The sequence below is a fragment of the Canis lupus genome, chromosome 31, assembly GCF_011100685.1.
Source record: "Canis lupus familiaris isolate Mischka breed German Shepherd chromosome 31, alternate assembly UU_Cfam_GSD_1.0, whole genome shotgun sequence".
In the NCBI taxonomy this organism is placed as follows: domain Eukaryota; kingdom Metazoa; phylum Chordata; class Mammalia; order Carnivora; family Canidae; genus Canis; species Canis lupus.
In genome coordinates, this window is record NC_049252.1 from 27219105 (window position 1) to 27238573 (window position 19469).

A 19469-nucleotide genomic window follows, 5' to 3' on the forward strand; every position below is an offset into this window, starting at 1 on the left:
AAACATTGCAGATAGAAAGGAAGTCCCGTTGGTCCTACCTCAGTCCCCGCATCTCTCCTTCAAAGATGATCTCTGCTATAAATTTGATGAATATGCTCTGGCCCATAACAAATCTGCATTACACAACTTTAAGTGTTTCTGCCTTTAAAATAGATTTTCTATGAACAAAATAGAACATTAGTTTATGTGTTTATAAAAGAGATCATGCTCTACTAAATATTCATTTAGAAAGTTATTTTTTTTCATTCTACGCTATATTTCTGAGAACTAATCACTACTCCCTCCCCGGTCTAATTAATAACGTCTTTCCATTGCTGTAGGGAATTCTATCTGACGGCTGTATCACATTTTATTTATCTATTCCTCTACTGAAGTTTTGGTGTTTAGATTGGGCCTGGAGGTTTTTGGATGGACAAACACTGCTGCAGCGAACCTCTTGGTCCAGCCATCCTTGTGCTTGTGGGTGAGAGGGTCCTGCAATCACATCTCTTGGCACTCATTTTTGCTCTGTGGTTGTTCACAAATTAGAGGCTCACTGCTGCTCCAACAGCATCCCAATTAGGCTGCATGAGAACACCTACTTGCATCAGCCGTCTGTTTGGACTCCCAGTGATGATGATGAGGCCAAGGCCTTTGTACAGGAGTAGAGGGTTGGTCGGTGGGAGCTGGGCAGGCTTGAATGGAGACATGGGACCTCTCAGGAAACCTGCTTCCCTCTCCAGCGCTGTGCTGTATGTAGGAGACAAAGGAAACCAATGGTTTGGGAAAAGTCCTACTGATACAAAACCAAGCAGTTTAATATTTAGTTGAGATTCAAGGTGTAACTGGGAAGCACCATATGAGCCAATTGTGTTCAACCTACTTCCATCCTAATGTGTGCATAACCTGTTCTTACTTAAGAGCACTACTACATATTTACATCTGGTTTTATAGGTGCCAAGGACCCTTTGCCATCAATCAATTAATTATACCACATAATAATTCTATTGTGCATGTAATGATGCCTGATTTATACTTGACAAGGATGAGGTTTGAAGATGCAAAGTACCTTGCCTGGGGCCAGATTCTTATAGGAGAGCCAGGAACATATGTTAGAATTCCCAGTTTTTAGCTATGTATTTGACTTCCTTTAAGTCATATAGACTTCTAGGTCCATTCTAAGGGTCATGAACTTATTGGTGGATACCAACTCATACACAAAGGAGAGACAATAGGGGTTCTGCCCCCAAAGAAGCCTGTTCCTTGCTGGGTCCATGGGTCTTTGTAGAGATGTGCCTGTTGATGTCTCCTCTGGTTTGTTTGTTTGTTTGTTTGTTTGTTAAGTAGGCTCCATGCCCAGTGTAGCATCCAACGTGGGGCTTGAATTCATGACTGTGAGATCAAGACCTGAGCTGAGATCAAAAGTTAGATGCAGCCAAGACACCCAGGCACCCCAATATCGTCTGCTCTCTTATCCATCTTAGCTGGCCAGGGGTTTCTTCTGTCATTGGCAAACAGATCTTCCTTAATGTAGCCTTTGCCTGGTCAGTCCTTTTCACTTAGAAGTTTCTAGGGTAACTGATGTGAAGAAAGGAATATGTAATAAGGGGGCCAGTGAGATCGATCATTTCAGAAAACAATTTGGGAGGTCCTAGAAAAGCTGGAGGTATACTGACATCTAGAATCTCTTGCACGGGTACAGCAGGAGACATGCCCTTGCCAGCATTTTTGTTAGAGCAAAAAATGGGAATCACTCCAAATGTCCACTAACCAGAGAAGGGATAGAAAAGTATGGAATGTGTTCAAGGGAATACTTCACTAAAGATCACTGAAGACTAATGAACTAGAGTCGATGCATCATCATGGGTAAGTCTCTGGAATATGAAATTGAACAAGAAAAGAAAGTCACATAAAAATAAGCACTATATGATTGCATCTAGACAATGTTCAGAAAACAGAAAACTAAGTTGTATATGTAGAGGAACATACGAATGTAGTTGAACTATAAAGGTAAATGTGGGAAACACAAGTACCCAAATCAGACTGGTAGTTCCCTCTGATGGGGAAGGACAGAGACAGAGGAGGGGATTAGAAGGCATTGGTGATGGTCATTTTCTTAGCTGGGTATGGTCCATAAGGTGCACATATATACACATACCCACATGTATACATATATCCTTCATTTTGTATGAAACATTTAGTAATAGAAAAATATACAGTCTACCTTTGTGGGTTTTTTTTTTTTTAAGATTTATTTATTTATCTGAGAGAGAGAGAGAGCATGAACAGGAGGCACAGAAGGAGGGCCCCATGCAGTGTTCAATCTCATGACCCTGAGATCAGGGCCTGAGCTGAAATCAAGAGTCAGTTGCTTAATCAACTGAGCCACCAGGTGCCCCTATAATCAACCTTTGAACAAGGCTGGGGTTAGGGACAGGGACACCAATTCCCTGCACAATAAAAAATCCAGCATAGTTTTTTTTTTTGGTAAAGATTTATTTATTTATTAGAGAGAGTGAGCAAGTGTGGGGGGAGGGACAGAGGGAGAGGATCTCAAGCAAACTTCCTGCTGAGAACGGAGCCTGAAGCAGGGCTTGACATGGGGCTGGATTTCCCAACCCTGAGATCATGACCTGAGCCAAAACTAAGAGTCAGAATGTCCAACCAAGAGAGACCACCCAGGCGCTCTAATCCAGTATAGCTTTGGACTCCCCCAGATGTAACAACTCATAGCCTACTGTTGACCAAAAGATTAGTCATAACATAAACTGTTGATTAATGCATATTTTGTGTATCCTATGTATTATATACTGTTTTCCTCCAATAAAGTAAGCTAGAGGAAAGAAAATGTCATTAAGAAAATCCTAAGGAAGAGAAAACACATTTATGGTACTATTTTGTATTTATAAAAAAAAAAAAATCTGCATGAGTGGACCCATGCAATTCAAACCTGTGCTGTTCAAGGGTTGGTTAGCTGTACAAATAAAAAAACTTCTAGGGCAGCCCCGGTGGCGCAGCAGTTTAGCGCCGCCTGCAGCCCGGGGTGTGATCCTGGAGACCCAGATGGAGTCCCACATCAGGCTTCCTGCATGGAGCCTGCTTCTTCCTCTGCCTGTGTCTCTGCCTCTGTCTCTCTCTCTCTGAATAAATATATTAAAAAAAAAATCTTAAAAAAAAAACAAAAACAAACTTCTATGGGACTCTGTCTTGCCCATAGCACTTACATTGCTCTGTCCAATTTAAAGACCCTCCACTGTCTGGCCTCCAGGTTTGTAATATTCTGAGACAATAACATCACTTTGTGCCAAGAACTGCCCTAAGTGCTTTATATTATATTACTCTATCTGATCCTAACAACAGCTTGTCTGTGTATTATGTGTGAGCAAATAGGCCCTGCTCAAGTTCATGTGGTTAGTAGATGGCCGAGGTAGTACTTGAACCTATATACTCATTTCTTGCCTAGCTTTCCCCTCTCCTCTGGCTGTGCCGTTCATCTCACTATCTCATGCACATTCCCGACTTTCCTGCACTTGCCTTCCTATGCCTGGTACTCTGATTACAACGGTCTTTCCCAGGTACGTGCCATACAACCTCAGGACCATGAAATCTGTTAAAAAGAGAGAGAGAGAGAGAGAGAGAGAGAGAGAGCAAGCTATGGTCAAATAAACCAAGTGAATTCTGAAGAGTAAAATCCACTCTCAGAGAATTGTGATGGTTCTCAATGGAGATGGTCTCTATGGACCATCTAAGATGTCCTGGAATAAAGAAAGCTGATTAATTTTGTTCAAACCAGCAATTCTCAAGCTTATTTGACCACAGAACCTTTCCCCCTCACCAGTCACAGTATTTGCTACTTCACTGAACCAGTGCTCCAAGGAACCCACTTTGGGAAATACTGAAGAGCATTTATCTGCTCTTTTTTCCTCTTTTCCTGTCTTCATTCATTCCCTTTTCTGAAACTCCAAAGTCCTTCTAGTTTGTATGGAGCAATTTAGCTCTGAGTTATATGCTGGTATGTGTACATCCAGTCTGGTTTAAGGATTTCTCTCATGGGCTAGCCTGTTATTCCTCGGTGGAGTGTTAAATCCTTTGTGGGGAGGGATAAAATCTTGGGCTCTTTCTCTGCGTCTCTTGGCTACTAGCTGTGACTACGGTGCTGGGCACTTGATAAATTCTCAAAACACAGAGACAGGAGGCGGTGATGCCGAGTATCTTGAGAATACCACAGGCTTCACTGCAGGAGTTGGGAGTTGGGAGACTTGTGTTCAGGGGGTCTTGTCGGGTATAGTATAGAGAACACAGCAGATGCCCAATTATCAGACTGGGACCCGGGGACAGATGGCATCCATGTTCCTCAGTGATGGGTCTACCGGATTATGGGTGGTTTGATTCTGCATCGTGTGGGACTTTCTTGGATATTGCAGGATGCTTAGCCTTCCTGGTTCCCGCCCCTAAATGTCAGTACCCTGCCTCAGTCATTGTACGTATTGAAAATGCTCTCATGCATTTTCAAATATCCCTGTGTGGGGTGGTAATGCTCTCAATTACTACTCAGGGATCACCTGTCTAAGGTTAGCATGGGCTCTAGGCTGAGGGGCAGCTATGAGCCCGGGTCACTAAGCCAGGCAGCATTAGGAAGAAGGAGACGGAGTGCATACAGGTAGGCCTAAGGAGTACAAAATATTTGTTTTTGTTTTGTTATCAATAACAATGGAACTTCTATAATAGTTTATATAGCCATTCCTCTGTTTTCCCAGACGTCTCTTTTTTTCTTTACTTTCTCTCAATTCTCTTCTGTCTTCTCTCTTCTTTCTCTCACCACACTAGCTGAGGACCTGGTGATTTTCCTTCACGAAGCTTTTAGAGCCACCTAGATGGCCATTTGTTGTCCTCCCTTCCCTACTCTGACCACCCTACACACACCTTCCAAAGTTTCCTTTAAAGTTTAGACCTGGGGATCCCTGGGTGGCGCAGCGGTTTGGCGCCTGCCTTTGGCCCAGGGCGCGATCCTGGAGACCCGGGATCGAATCCCACATCGGGCTCCCGGTGCATGGAGCCTGCTTCTCCCTCTGCCTGTGTCTCTGCCTCTCTCTCTCTCTCTCTCTCTCTCTGTGACTATCATAAATAAAAAAAAAAATTAATAAAGTTTAGACCTTAGGCAGCCCGGGTGGCTCAGCGGTTTAGCGCTGCCTTCAGCCCAGGGCATGATCCTGGAGACCCGGGATCGAGTCACACGTCAGGCTCCCTGCATGGAGCCTGCTTCTCCCTCTGCCTGTGTCTCTGCCTCTCTCTCTCTCTCTGTGTGTCTCTCATGAATAAATAAATAAATTAATTAATTAAAAAAAATAAAGCTTAAATGAAGCTTAGACCTGCTTGGACGTAGGTCACTGGCCAGTTAATGAGCCTTCTGGGGTCCTCACTGAAGGCCAAACACGGTGGGTGCTGAAGACCCACCTCCAGCCCTACTGGGATATTCCTCTAGCTTTACATCCCAGCTCAAGTCTAGGGTTCTCTTGGTTTTGGGGAATTCTTGCTGTCTGGAAAATCCTCACCTTGTTTTTGCCATCTCCACATCATCAGGGACCAGACCAATTCATTCCCTTCCCTTTTACGCCTCTACAGCCTTTTGGGATCCGTTCAGATGCTATTCTCTGCACGAATGGGTATGGCATAGTGGTGAATATGCCAAGACTTCGCAACAATTTTTTGAAATATCCAGTCACTGAAGGTGGGTCTCAGACATAAAAGCACCTTTTTTCTCATTCACCGTTGCTTTCTCAAACAAGAGAATATTGGGTTCTCTAATATTTATCACAAATTTATGACAAATTAAGCCATTCTAAAAAGTGTCGATGGTCAGCATGTGGGATTTCTATCCCAAGAGCATTTCACAAAAAATTAGAGAGAACTCTGAATACTTTTATTCTGCTCAGCTGAAAAATCTCGGTTGATGGATAAACTCAGTCTGAACAGCAGAGGGCTCTTATGTACGTAACAAAAATTTGAACTGCTTTTGAAAAGCATAATAAGCACAGGTGCACAAACCGTATGTCCTCATCTGTGTGTCTCTGCTGGTATATGTTGCAACAGGTATAATTCCTGTGCTCGTGGCCACCATCACCCATGCCTTTCTGTTCCCTAGTGTCATTGAAAGGAGCAGAAGGGGACAGAGACAGCTTGTGAGGAAGTGTTCTAGCAACTCTAAGGTGAGATACACATGAAAATGTGGTTATGGGACACCTGGGTAGCTCAGTGGTTGAGCATCTGCTTTCAGCTCAGGTCATGATCCCACAGTCTTGGGATCGAGTCCCGCATTAGGAGCCTGCTTCTCTCTGCCTATGTCTCTGCCTCTCTGTGTGTGTATTTTTCATGAATAAATAAATAAAATACATAAAATCTTTACAAAATATGGTTATTAATCAGTCAAACTAGAAGTAATAACGACCTCATGAGATTGCTATGAGCTTGATGAGTTCCGGCACACAGCAGGTGTGCTGTAAGCCATAAGATGTTTGCATGCATGCGTGTTATTGCCCTCTTGCATGGGGTGCGAGGCCCTTTCTCCAGGCCTGGCCCCTTTCTAGAATTTCAGCACGTCTGCATCCCTAATCTTCTGCTTGGAATTCCTCCCCACTGTGGAATAGACGTTTCTTAAGTAACAAAACCGAAACAGAGTGCTCTATCTGCTCCATATCCCATTTCCAACAAAATGAAAAGAAATAAACCCTCTCACTCCAGCCCTGGTCTTCCTCATCTCCCTGAGGGACACCCATATTCACCCAGATGCTCAGGCCAAAAATCAAATCCTTGATTCGGCTTTTTCCTATTCCTTTAATCCAAAGAAGTTTCTGCTTACTCTCCTTTGGAGACTCTGCCCTTCTCTCCCTGCCCTCTCTGCTTCCAGTCTACCAGGAGTCACCATGATTGCTGGCCTGGACCTGTGCCAGGAGCCTCCTTCATGGTCTCCCCACCCCCTGTCTCGGCCTTTTCAGCCCATTCCTCAAAATAGCCAGTGTTCTTTTAAAACAAAGCACATCGTGCCACTCCCTTGCTTAATCCCCTACATGCTTCTTCACTGCACTTTTTTTTAAAAAAAGATTTTATTTATTTATTCGTGAGAGACACACACACACACACAGAAAGACAGAGAGACAGAGACACAGGCAGAGAGAGAAGCAGGCTCCATGCAGGGGGCCTAATGCGGGACTCAAGCCACCCAGGGATCCCCCTTCACTGCACTTAAAAGCCATGAAGACCCTTCCCTGGCTTTGTGAGACCCACCTGATCATGCCCTTCCTGCATCTGCAGACTCATCTTTCACCATACTCCTTCCTATACTCCATACCTTCACCTTCTTTCCATGTTGTAGACACTGCACACAGGAGCTCTCCTTCTCGTGGCTGACTCCTTCCATGCATCTGATTCTCAGCTCAAATGCCATCTCCTCCAGGAAGCCATCCCTGATTCCCCAATCAAAAATAGTGAGCCAGTCACTCTTTTTCACCCACCCACTTCAGCTCAGTGAAATGATCATCTACAAAGCATAGCACGTCCTTAATAAAACACATATATTCAAATCACAACTACTGATGTAATTCTATTAACCATATCAAGGCAAAGGCATATGCTGTTTTGTAACAGAGATGTCATCCACAACCCCTTAGTATTGTCACTCCACTTAGAGGCGCAATGACTTCAGAGTCTGGGGGAAAATCTGTGCAAAATATGGCTACAAATGAGTTACTCATTTGTCATGGGATACCATGACAGTGATGTCATCAATGTTGAACAACAAAATCCCTTGCATCGTTCATGTATTCATCCCTTTAGTTATTTATCAGCAAACATTTACTGAGCATCTATGCTGTGCCAAATGTTGGGGAAGTCATAATAAGTAATATTAGGGCCAACCTTCCTGCATTGGCTTCTCCCTTCTCCCAACCCTGCCCCCTCTTCCTTTTGTTAAGACTCAGGATGTGAAAACTCCTCTAAGCCTATTCCTAAAGGCATGTTTGGCTTTTGGAGAGGCTGCTGCAAATACTAGGAAGGTGAAATGATCATGGTCGTGATCTCCAATTGAACCAATACAAGGTCTTTAGGATGTGCTATAACCAGCCATTTAAGGAGGGAATCCAAGGTGGAGAACAATTAACCAAGGCCATACATGCCACTGGCAGTCTCTTGGGAAATTCATGAGGCAGGCCTCATGCCTGCAACCCTCCCACCTTCAGACATCCTATTCCTGACTCAAAAGTGTCTGCCTTCTGGCTGCTAGAGAGAAGCCTTCCCAACTATAGCGACTCCCTCCTCCCCAAACCCCCAAACGTCTTCTCCAATGGCGCCCCTCTGTTCTCACCTTCAGTGAAAGCTCCCAGGTATTTGGAGTAATGTTTGATTCACATGTGTGAATGACAGATAGCCTTCACTTACCATGTTGTACTTTCCCTTAAAAGAATATCTTAATGAAACTCTAAATAGAACTCTTGTTCCTATTTAGGAAAATTTGTTTAATCAGTACTTTAGAGCAGGGTGTCAGTCGCCTCTCTGTTTCTTTCTTGGCTGTGTTACTTTGGGCAAGTGACATAACCTCTCTCTATTTCAGTCTCCTCGCATTTAAATGGGGATCATAAAAGCACCCACCCCCCAAGTTATTATGAGGATTAAATTAATGAATGCATGTAAAGCATTTATACTAAAGCCTGGCATAGAGAAATGCTACATATGTGTTAGGTATGACTGCCCCAACACCACCACCACCTCCATCACCATCAGCACAGCCACCATCATCATCTCTACCACCACCACCACCACCACCACCTCCATCACCATCAGCACAGCCACCATCATCATCTCTACCACCACCACCACCACCACCACCTCCATCACCATCAGCACAGCTGGCATTACCACCACCAACATCATCATCACTAGCACCACTACCACCATTGCCACTGCCATCACCTCTACCATCACTGCCCCCACTACCACTGTCATAAATGTCATCAGCAGTAGCAGCCACAGCATTGTTTTTCCTCCATTATCAGAAGATCTCAGGGCAGTAATCTCTTTGCTCCTTTTCCTCAGTAATTTCAATTTCACATGAGTTTGCTGCTTGCTAATGTCACCAGAGGGCAGACTATGCCTAGAAGGAAAATGTGCTCAAAGTTAAAAAATATAAGAATTTTATTCAGTTCTTGAATTTGGGAGCTGCCTGTGTGTAAATTCCTCCAGACTGCTCCTTAGACCATGCTCTATGTATCTCCTAAGCAGTCCTATTTTTTCCCTCTTTTTTCGTCACAGTAAAGTTTTTCTCGTTCAGTGAAGTACATATGGCTTTGAAAATTTGAACCCAATGTTTTCCTCTTTGCTCTAAACTCTGAAACGTTTTGTGAAATGTGGGAAAACAGAGTTTGGTGTGTCCATTGCTTTTTTTTTTTTTTTTTTTTTTTTTTTGCACTGCTAGAAAGCTATTTTGATTTTAGGCTCCAGTCATAGGCAAAAGATGTTTGGAATAAGAGGGTTTACGTTTCAAGGCCTGCATACATGTGGCACATGGGCCATCCTTTCCTCTTTCTCTTGCCCATGGAAGGCTCTGCTAATGGATTGTATTGTTCTTCCTTGCTGAGTTCAAAGGCATTATTAGGTGTTTTCTCAATACAGCCTTTCAGCCACCTTCCAGCAGCCAATGGCACTTGAGATAAAACCAATCTGGCATCCCTGAGATGTTCTACTTCACACTTCTCCCATCACTCCCCATTCCAAGTACAGGGTTGGCACTTCCTATTTTAAGGAACATATTTATTCAGTGATGCTTAGTCGGGTGGTTCCACTGGAGTGTTTTAGAAATCCATGAGGCATGTTTTTTGGTGTTATTTTATTTTTTTCTGTTATCAGCTCCTCCAGTTTTATTTTTTTGTGTATGTGTGTGTGATAAAACATATGCACCATGCAATTTACTTTTTCACCATTTTTAAGTGACAGTTCAGTGGCATTCACACTGTTGAGCTTTTCCCAAATCTTTTCATCATCTCAAACTGAAGCTCTATATCCATTAAACATTAACTCCCTGTTCTACTTCCGCAGCCTTTGGTAATCACCACACTACTTTACATTTCTATGAATCTGACTACTTTAGATAGCTCACATGAGTGGAATCATACTGTATTTGCCATTTCATGAATGGCTTATTTTCTTTGTTTAATCTCTTTAAGGCTTACCCATGTTGTAGTACGTGTGAGAATTTCCTTCCTTTTTAAGCCTGGATAATATTCCATTGTATGTATATGTATGTACCATATTCTATTTATCCATTCATCTGTTGGTGGACACATGGGTTGTTTCCACTTTATGGTTATTATTATTTTTTTAATTTTTATTTATTTATGATAGTCACAGAGAGAGAGAGAGAGAGAGGCAGAGACACAGGAGGAGGGAGAAGCAGGCTCCATGCACCAGGAGCCTGATGTGGGATTCGATCCCGGGTCTCCAGGATCACGCCCTGGGCCAAAGACAGGCGCTAAACCGCTGCGCCACCCAGGGATCCCAGTTATTATTATTTTTTAAGATTTTATTTATTTATTCTTGAGAGACACACAGGGAGAAGCAGAAACATAGGCAGAGGGAGAAGCAGGCTCCCTTTGGGGAGCCCGATGCGGGACTCCATCCCAGGACCCCGGGATCATGCCCTGAGCCAAAGGCAGATGCTCAACCACTGAGCCACCCAAGTGTCTCTTTCTGGTTATCATTAATGATGCTGCTAATAAACATGGCTGTATAAGCATCTGACTCTAGTTTCACTTCTTTTGGATTTACTCAGAAGTAGAATTGCTAGAAATACAGTAATTCTATGTTCAATATTCAAAAAATTTTTTTAGAGAGAGCATGCGTGTGTGTGCATCCTCATGTGCAAGGTGGTAGGGGGCAGGGGCAGAGGGAGAGAGAGGGAGAATCTTAAGCAGGCTCTATGTTCAGCATGAGCCTAACACAGGGCTCAATCTCATGACCCAGAGATCATGACCTGAGCCAAAATTAAGAGTTGGATGCTTAACTGACGGAGCTACCCAGGTGCCCCACTATGTTTAGCTTTTTAAGGAACCACCCTACTGTTTCCATAGCAGCTATGCCATTCTACATTCCCACCAGCAAAACACAAGGGTTCTAATTGCTCCAAATCTTTGTGGGACAGTTTTTGCAGTTACAATAATTTCAGGTGGGAGCCTGGATTGCTAGTCACCCCACAGTGTGTGAAGTTCCCTCTCACAATGAGGAAGTGTCCCCCAGCCTGCATTACTTTGGAATGTCTTGCTGGTCATTTATGTAAGTGAAAAATTTGTTGAGGGTGATCTAATCCTAGATCTGAACTCCACTCTTTATTTTATTATTTTTATATACTTTTAATATGTAATGAACCCAATTGGGGGAACAACCATGCAAATTGAAACGACATTGTATTCTGTTTTGTGGGAAACGTTGCTAATGGCAACATTGCTCATGAGACTTGAGGTGCCAATGCAACACACCCATTTTAGTCTGCGGTTGTCATTGTCCTGTTCTCGGAGTTTTACATGGAAGGCAAGTACCTGAATTCCTACCGATGTCTTCTCTTGGGTTGGCCATGCTATGTATGGATTTCATGTCAGAATAGTAAAGTAGATGATTCAAATATTTGGTGTAAAGATGGTCCACTGCTATAGACAAAGGGTTGTTTTTCTTGTCTCTGTTGAAGAGGAAGTTGGAGGCTGCAGTGGACTGAATGTTTGAATCTTTCTTTCTTTCTTTCTTTCTTTCTTTCTTTCTTTCTTTCTTTCTTTTTTTCTTCTTTCTTCTTTCTTTCTTTCTTTTTTTTCTTTTTTTTGATTTTATTTATTTATTCATGAGAGACACAGAGAGAGAAGCAGAGACACAGGCAGAGGGGATCAATTCCAGGACCGCAGATCTTGACCTGAGCCAAAGGCAGATGCTCAACCACTGAGTCACCCAGGTGCCCCTGTTTGTATCCTTCCAAAATTCATATGCTGAAACCTGACCCTAGTGTAATAACATTAGGATTTGGGCCTTCGGGATTAGGTGAATAGGTCACAAAGGTGAAGCTCTCATGAGTGCGATTAGTGCCCTTATGAAAGAGACAACAGAAAGCTCTGTCCCTCTTTCAGCCATATGATGTAATAACATAAAGACAGCTGTCTAGGGAGCAAACACTGACTTGGCTGGCACTTTTATCTCAGACTTCCAGCCTCCAGAACTTGTGAAAAATAAGTTTCTGTTGTTTATAAGCCACCTAGTTTATGGTATTTTGTTATAGCAGCCTGAATGGGCTGAGATGGAGGCATACTCTGGCATCTTGATGTAAAAAGTTGAGCTGGGGTGGGGTGTGTAGGTGTGAGTGTGTGTGTTTAGTGTTTAATATGTTTTCTGATTGTGGCAACTGATTTAGTCTAACCCACTTCCACTCTTTTTAAGTTCAAACATTGCTAAAAGCACAGATTTTTGAGAACAACGTTACCTGGGAGAGGCATCGCTCTGGTTCAGGTACCGGGTAGGAGTCACTGATGCATATGAGGTTGAAGGCCTCATTTTTACCATTAGCTGGCTAACCAAGAATAATAGGTCTTCAATTCACTTTTAATTTTATGGCATCTACAGATAGATTTAGAAATAACATGTCACGAGTTCATCTATTTCATTTGGCAATACTGATTAATTCAACAAATATTGGTTGGCCTCTATTTTGTGTCAGGCCTTGTTTGAGGGATGAGGAATGTGGTGGAAACTAACGAGTCCCTTTAAAGGTATTTAGGGGACTCTGAGTGGCTCTATTTATTGGTGTCCAACTCTTGGTTTTGGTTTGGGTTGTGGTCTCCGGGTCATGAGATGGGCCCTGCGTCCAGTTCTGTGCTCAATGTGGAGCCTGCTAGAGACTGTCTCTCCCTCTGTCCCTCCTCTAACCACTTGCAAGTGTGCACAGGTCCTCTATCTCTCTCTAAAAGAAAAAAAGAGGTGCTTGGGTGCTCAATTGGTTAAGCATCTTCCTTCAGCTCAGATCATGATCCTGGATTCCCAAGATAGAGCCCTGAATCAGGCTCCTTGCTCAGCAGGGAATCTGCTTCTTCCTCTGCCCCTCACCCTGTTCACACACGCACTCTCTCTCTCTCCAATAAACAAAGTTTTAAAAAAAATAAAAGTTAGGGCAGCCCAGGTGGCTCAGCGATTTAGCACTGCCTTGGGCCCAGGGCATGATCATGAAGACCCAGGATTGAGTCCGACATCAGACTCCCTGCATGGAGCCTGCTTCTCCCTCTGCCTGTGTCTCTGCCTCTCTCTCTCTCTCTCTGTGTGTGTGTGTGTGTGTCTCTTATGAATAAATAAATAAAATCTTTTTAAAAAAATGAAATTTAGAAAAGGAAAACATTTTTTTTAAAAGATTTATTTACTTATTCATGAGAGACACAAAGAGAGAGGGAGAGAGAGAGAGAGAGAGAGAGAGAGAGAGGCAGAGACATAAGCACAGGGAGAAGTAGGCTTCCCCGCAGGGAGCCCGATGTGGGACTCAGTCCCGGATCCCAGGATCATACCCTGAGCCGAAGGCAGATGCTCAACCGCTGAGCCACCCAGGAGTCCTGGAAAAAATTTTTTTGAGGTATTTAAACTGCATTCCTTTTTGATACAGCAATCTCCTAGGTACTTACCCTAAGGAAAATACGGGATAAAGAGGCAAAGACGGATAAACAAGGGTGCATTTTTTATCAGATAAGAGTAAAAACCAGAAAAAAAAAATCTAGCTGTTAAACAATAGAGGACTGATTCAGTGAATTTTATACATTTACATAATGGAGAACTAGACAACCATTTAAAATTAAACTTGTATTTATTAAAATGGGGGAATAAAACTGACATATATATATAGTAAAAAAGCTGATTATAGACTGTGTATTATTCTTTTTTTTTTTTAATTTTTTTTATTATTATTTATGATAGTCACAGAGAGAAAGAGAGAGGCAGAGACACAGGCAGAGGGAGAAGCAGGCTCCATGCACCGGGAGCCCGATGTGGGATTCGATCCTGGGTCTCCAGGATCGCGCCCTGGGCCAAAGGCAGGCGCTTAACCGCTGCACCACCCAAGGATCCCGACTGTGTATTATTCATTTAAAACTTTAATCTATTTATATACAGAGGCACCTGGGTGGCACGGTTGGTTAAACATCTGACTCTTGGTTTCAGCTGAGGTGGTGATCTCTGGGTTGTGAGATTGAGCCCCATGTGGGGCTCTGCACTCAACGCAGAGTCTGCTTGAGGATTCTCTCTCTCTCTCTCCCTCTCCCTCTGCCCTTCCCCACCACATGTGCTCTCTATCTTTTATTTTTTTATTTTTTAAAATTTTATTTATTCATTCATGAGAGACAGAGAGAGAGAGGCAGAGACACAGGCAGAGGGAGAAGCAGGCTCCACGCAGGGAGCCTGATGTGGGACTTGATCCCAGGTCTCCAGGATCAGGCCCTGGGCTGAAGATGGCGCTTAACCACTGAGCCACCCGGGCTGCCCTCTCTCTCTCTTTTAAATAAATAAATTAAAAAAAAATCTATTTACGTGCATATATTTTTGTTTGGAAAAAGTTTTGGAAAGATATGCATCAGCAATGAGGGAAGGGACAATTTAAATTTCATCAAGTTTCTATTTTCTGTTTCAGAAATTTTGGGGGGATGCCTGGGTGGCTCCATTGCTTAAGTGTCTGACTCTTGGTTTCAGCTCAGGTTGTGATCTCAGGGTCATGAGATGGAGATCTGAGCTGGTCTCTGTACTAAGTGTGGAGCACACATGAGATTCTCTCTCTCTCTCCCTCTCCCTCTCCCTCTCCCTCTCCCTCTCCCTCTTCCTCTCCTCTCCCTCTCCCTCTCCCTCTCCCTTTCCCTCTGCCTCTCCCCCTGCTTGCACTCACATGCTTGCACTCTCTCTCTCTCAAAATAATAAAATCTTAAAAAATTTTTTTGCAACAATTAAGTATGTAATTTCAAATTAAATTTGCTTTCCGGGGGATCCCTGGGTGGCTCAGCAGTTTGGCGCCTGCCTTCGGCCCAGGGCATGATCCTGGAGTCCCAGGATTGAATCCCACATCGGGCTCCCTGCGTGGAGACTGCTTCTCCCTCTGCCTGTGTCTCTGCCTCTCTCTCTCTCTCTCTCTCTGTCTCTCATGAATAAATACATAAAATCTTAAAAAAAAATTTTGCTTTCCGCAAACATCTAAAATAAACAAAAGTAGTCTATACACTTGCTGTATGAGTTTGCTGGAGCTGCCATAAAAATGTACCACAGACCAGGCAGCTTGAGTCATAGACATTTATTTTCTCACAGTCCCAGATCTAGACTAGAAGGTCAAGGCCAAGGCATCAGCAAGATTGGTTTCTTCTGAGTCTTTTTTCCTTGGCTTGTAGATGAGGATCTTTTCCCTGTGTCCTCAAATGGTTTTCCTTGTGTGTGTGTGTGTGTGTGTGTGTGTGTGTGTCCTAATCTCCTCTTTCTACAAAGACACCAGTCAGATTGGATTAGGCCAACCCTAATGACCTCCTTTTAACTTAATCACCCCTATGAAGACCTTGTCTCAAAAGTACAGGGACATTCCGAGATACTGACTCCTCACTAACTGAGGGTTAGGAGTTCAACATACGAATTTTGCAGGGTGGGGGAAGAGTTGTGGGGGATGGGAGCACACTTTAGTCCATAAGACTTTCCTTCTCAATAGAATAAGGATGTTTCTAAGTCGTTTCCACACGAAGCAACTTCTGCCTTAAAAACATATTTGTAGCATGAAGATAAGATGATGCTAATAATTATTTTATAGCGTGCCAAAATTTATTTTATAAATTTTGATAGATTCCTGCTATGTCACTGGTGCTAGGAAGGAGACCCAAAGACACACCTACATTTGTGCCACGACCTGCAGGGTTTGAACCGAATCAGGCTTTGTTCATTTGAGGCCAGCCATCAGCTAATCCACGTTTACTGGATGCTCACAGGGTATGGCACATTTTACTAGGTATGGGGGTGAATTAAAAATAGAGGCTCACCTCATGCATTGAAGGAACTTCTAATTTCTGGAGTACATGGAACATTCCCTGTGAATGAAAACACACTAATAATGAAGAAGCATTTCATGTGGGGTTCAGAGGCCGGCAGCCTAACTTACTTTGTGGAGAGTGACATATTTTGTAATTAAGTGACCACAAAATAACAGGATAAGCCGGGACTTGCCCATAAGCCTCTTGACTCCCTGCTCAGTATTTTTCCCATCAGATCAGCTGCCACTGACCCCAATGAGTCTCACCAACTGCAGTACAGAATTGTGCACTGAATGCCTCAAGGAGTTTTAAGCCAAGAAAACAAAATCAGATCTTGGTATCAGGAAGAGCGTCTCCAGTGTATCTGGGGAGGTGGCGGGTGAGCCTCGCTGGTGTCGGGGTTGCCAGGAGCCCCCCCTCATATTCCATAGCATGTTTCATTGCAAATTGCTTCTTGATATGGTTAGAAGAGAGTTCTGGCTTTCTCTTGGGAACATTGAAAAGTCCATAGATGTTATTCCATACAACCCAGGACAGTTGAATGGGTTAAAGGCAAGTGAGAATGTGCATAGGTCTGAGTGAGTGTGTGTGCATTTGGGGAGTGAGTGGGCATGTGTGTGAGTATGTGAACGTGTGAGAGAATGTGTGTCAGTGTATGTGATTGTGTGTGAGAGTCTACATGAATGTGTGTTTGGGAGGAGTATATGTATGTGTATGGGGGTGTGTTTGGGGAGTGAGTGTATGTGTATGTGAGGGGGTGCATTCGGGGAGTGAGTGTACATGTGTGAGAGTATGAATGTGTGAAAGAGTGTGTCAGTGTATGTGAGTGTGAGAGTGTAGCTGTGTGTGTGTGTGTGTGTGTGTGTGTGTGAGAGTGTGGCCGAGTGGGGATATGTGTGGGAGCATGACCACAGGAGTATGTGAGGATGTGTGAGAGTGTAAGGAATGGTAGGTGAGAGCGAGTGTACATGTGCCACAGTGGCCCCAGAGGTCACCGGATTGATTTCCTGTTGCCGCTGTCACAAGATGTTTAGTGGCTTGAAACAATACAAATTATTATTGTTATTTTCTATTTCTGGAGGTCAGAGGTTCAAAATGGCTCTCGTTGGGCTCATACACGGTGACATCAGGGCTGTGTTCCTTCTGGAGACTCTAGGGGAAAATCTGTTCTTTCCCTTTTGTGGTTTCTAGAGACCTGCCCAAGTTCTTGGCTTGTGGCTCCTTCTCCTGTCTCCAAAGCCAGCAATGGCAGGTGGAGTCCCCACCTTACACACCCTGCCCCCCTCTTCTGTCACCCCCTCCACTTTTAAGAATCCTCATGATTACATTGGCTTATTCACCTTGGCTAATCCAGTATCCTGTATCCTCAGGTCAGCTGATTAGCAGTCTTAATTCTGAATGCAACCTCAGTTCCTCTTTTCCCTCAAATCTAACATAGTCATAGGTTCCAGGGAGTAGAAGGGGAATATTTTCCTACCACAGTCACCATCATAATCACCACACGAGTTTTCATAATGTCTCCAAATGTCAAGGTGCCCTGGGCGGGGAAGGGGTCAGCAGGAGGCCAGCTGGAGAAGCAGGTGTATGTCGCAACAGTGCTGCAGGCGATTCGGATTCAGCCCGGCTCCCACTGAGATCCCCTGGGTGAGGTGTTACCCTGAAGCCATCTTTGTCTTTCCTCAAATAGCAGTGATGGAAAGGACATTTGTGATGACTTGTCCAACCCTTTCATTTTTATTCATGAGGAAATGGAGAGCCAGGTTGGTGGAATTGACTTCTCCAAAGTGTCCAAGCTGGTGGGGGCAGAGAGAGATGGCTAGCAAGGTCTTCGGAGCTCCATCCACTGCCCTCCCTACCACTCTGCTCATCATTTTTCCCAGATTATTGCCCTGCATTTTCTAACCCAAAGAGATGTGGCTTTTTGACCTTCAGAAGGTGTTTAATTCTCTTGACTAACAGAGTATATCTGTCTCTGTGTGCGTGTGTCTTGAAAGCAATTACAATAATTGAATAAGATGCTTACATGGTTTTGCTGCATTTGCTGCCTGGGGCATATAATGAGACGAGGAGGTGAAAGCCTACATAAATGCGCTTGGTGTTCAATCCAGAGTGCCATGGTATCAAGAAGATGCAGATAAATTGGCAGAGGTTCAGAAGAGATCAGCTAAAATGATGAAAAGAGGGAAGATTGAAGCAGCTAAGCAAGGAATGCTTCACTAAGTAGTCAGTCGGCTGGAAGAAAGCAGGCTCCAGGACTTCTGTGAATATTTTCAAGCTACAACAAAGAGGGAACATAATTACTTTAGCATTTTGGCAGGTCTAAAAGGACGCTCTGTGTGTAGATACAAAGAAAGAAAACAGCTTTGTGCCAACATTAAGGGCATCAAATCATTTTGCCTTAACCTGTGGTCGACCTCAGCTTGTAGACATTCTTTATTTCACTTTGGCTGATTGCTAGGGTGACCAGTTGCCCTGGTTTTCCTGAGATGAAGATTTTCCTAGGATGCTGGACTGTCAACACTAAAACCAGAATGGCCCTGGGTGCCACAAACAGGACAATTTGCTTCCCTACTGACCATACTGCATGTGAGAGTCATAATCTAGGCTAACCTGTCTACCTGCCTAAAGATGCTGGGATTCTAGAAGGTTACCAGAAGTCCTGTTTTCATGAGAACTCCACGTCTCCTTGGAGAAATGGGAAGGAGATCCCTGGGACTTGTGGTCGAGCCTCTGAATACCTACTTGGGCAATTCTGCTCAAATTAGGGAGGCAAAGCCTGACCACCTTGGCTATAGTCAAGGGCCATCTAGGTGTTTCAGGAAAGTAGGGAACATGGCTTGGGGTTGCCTAGGTTGTTCTGGGGTTCCTGCTCTGGTGCAGTGACCGCTGTGTCTGATGTAGTACCAGCTGCTGACCCTCGAATCACCTCTGGCCTAGTCAGAAAGACTGAGGCTACCTTTTGGGGCCCTGGAAATGTACAACCACCAAGAGAAGACAGCAGTGGTGAGAGCCTTGCAGAAGCTGGGAAGCACCAACACTGGTGGCAGGAAGATGGCTAGTCACTTTGCAGTAGCCAAAACTGTAAGCACGAAGCCAGGCCATCAGGTAGTGGGGGAAGAAAATGAAAACAAGAACAAAAATGGCAAATAACAGAAAGGAAGGACATTTGGTGGAAACTTAGAAGCACAATGCTAAGACTATGTGAGCCTTGTTCAAGCCAAATGCAATCTCAATTTTTAACCAGAGTTGTTAGAGTCTAGAAGTCCTATTCTTCTAGATGCCCTGGTGCCCAGGAGTTGGAGGAGCCCCTAGAAGGATTAGGCAAAGGGGCATAAGCAGAGACAAGGATCAGGATTGAGACAATTGGTGAAATGTGACAAAAGAAAGAGGAAGATGGAGTAATTCGAGACAGTCTAGTCATGGGCCTCAGGACTGAGATGT

At 43.8% G+C, this 19469-nt stretch overlaps 1 protein-coding gene and 1 long non-coding RNA gene across 18 annotated transcripts in view; one reads left to right on the plus strand and one right to left on the minus strand.

The window, feature by feature from the left end:
• The window catches only part of LOC102155229, a 70438-nt gene that overhangs the window by 32544 nt on the left and 18425 nt on the right, over positions 1 to 19469 (plus strand). Inside the window, exon 1 of one of the 17 annotated variants that reach the window (XR_005382267.1) lies at positions 11035 to 11295. The exons of 15 other annotated variants lie outside the window; for them this stretch is intronic. Coding sequence is in view for 1 of the 2 variants with exons in the window: in XM_038581345.1 (XP_038437273.1) it covers positions 11276 to 11295 (20 nt within the window). In the remaining variant the exon portion in view is untranslated. Of the gene's footprint in view, positions 1 to 11034; positions 11296 to 19469 lie in introns of those variants that run through there. One more of the 17 variants, XM_038581345.1, reaches the window with a different exon arrangement.
• LOC111093456 lies at positions 290 to 18650 on the minus strand. Its single transcript, XR_005382273.1, has 5 exons — positions 18432 to 18650; positions 18052 to 18303; positions 16038 to 16085; positions 12482 to 12615; positions 290 to 729 (listed from the first exon to the last, which is right to left on the minus strand). It is a non-coding gene; the product is annotated as an uncharacterized LOC111093456 (long non-coding RNA).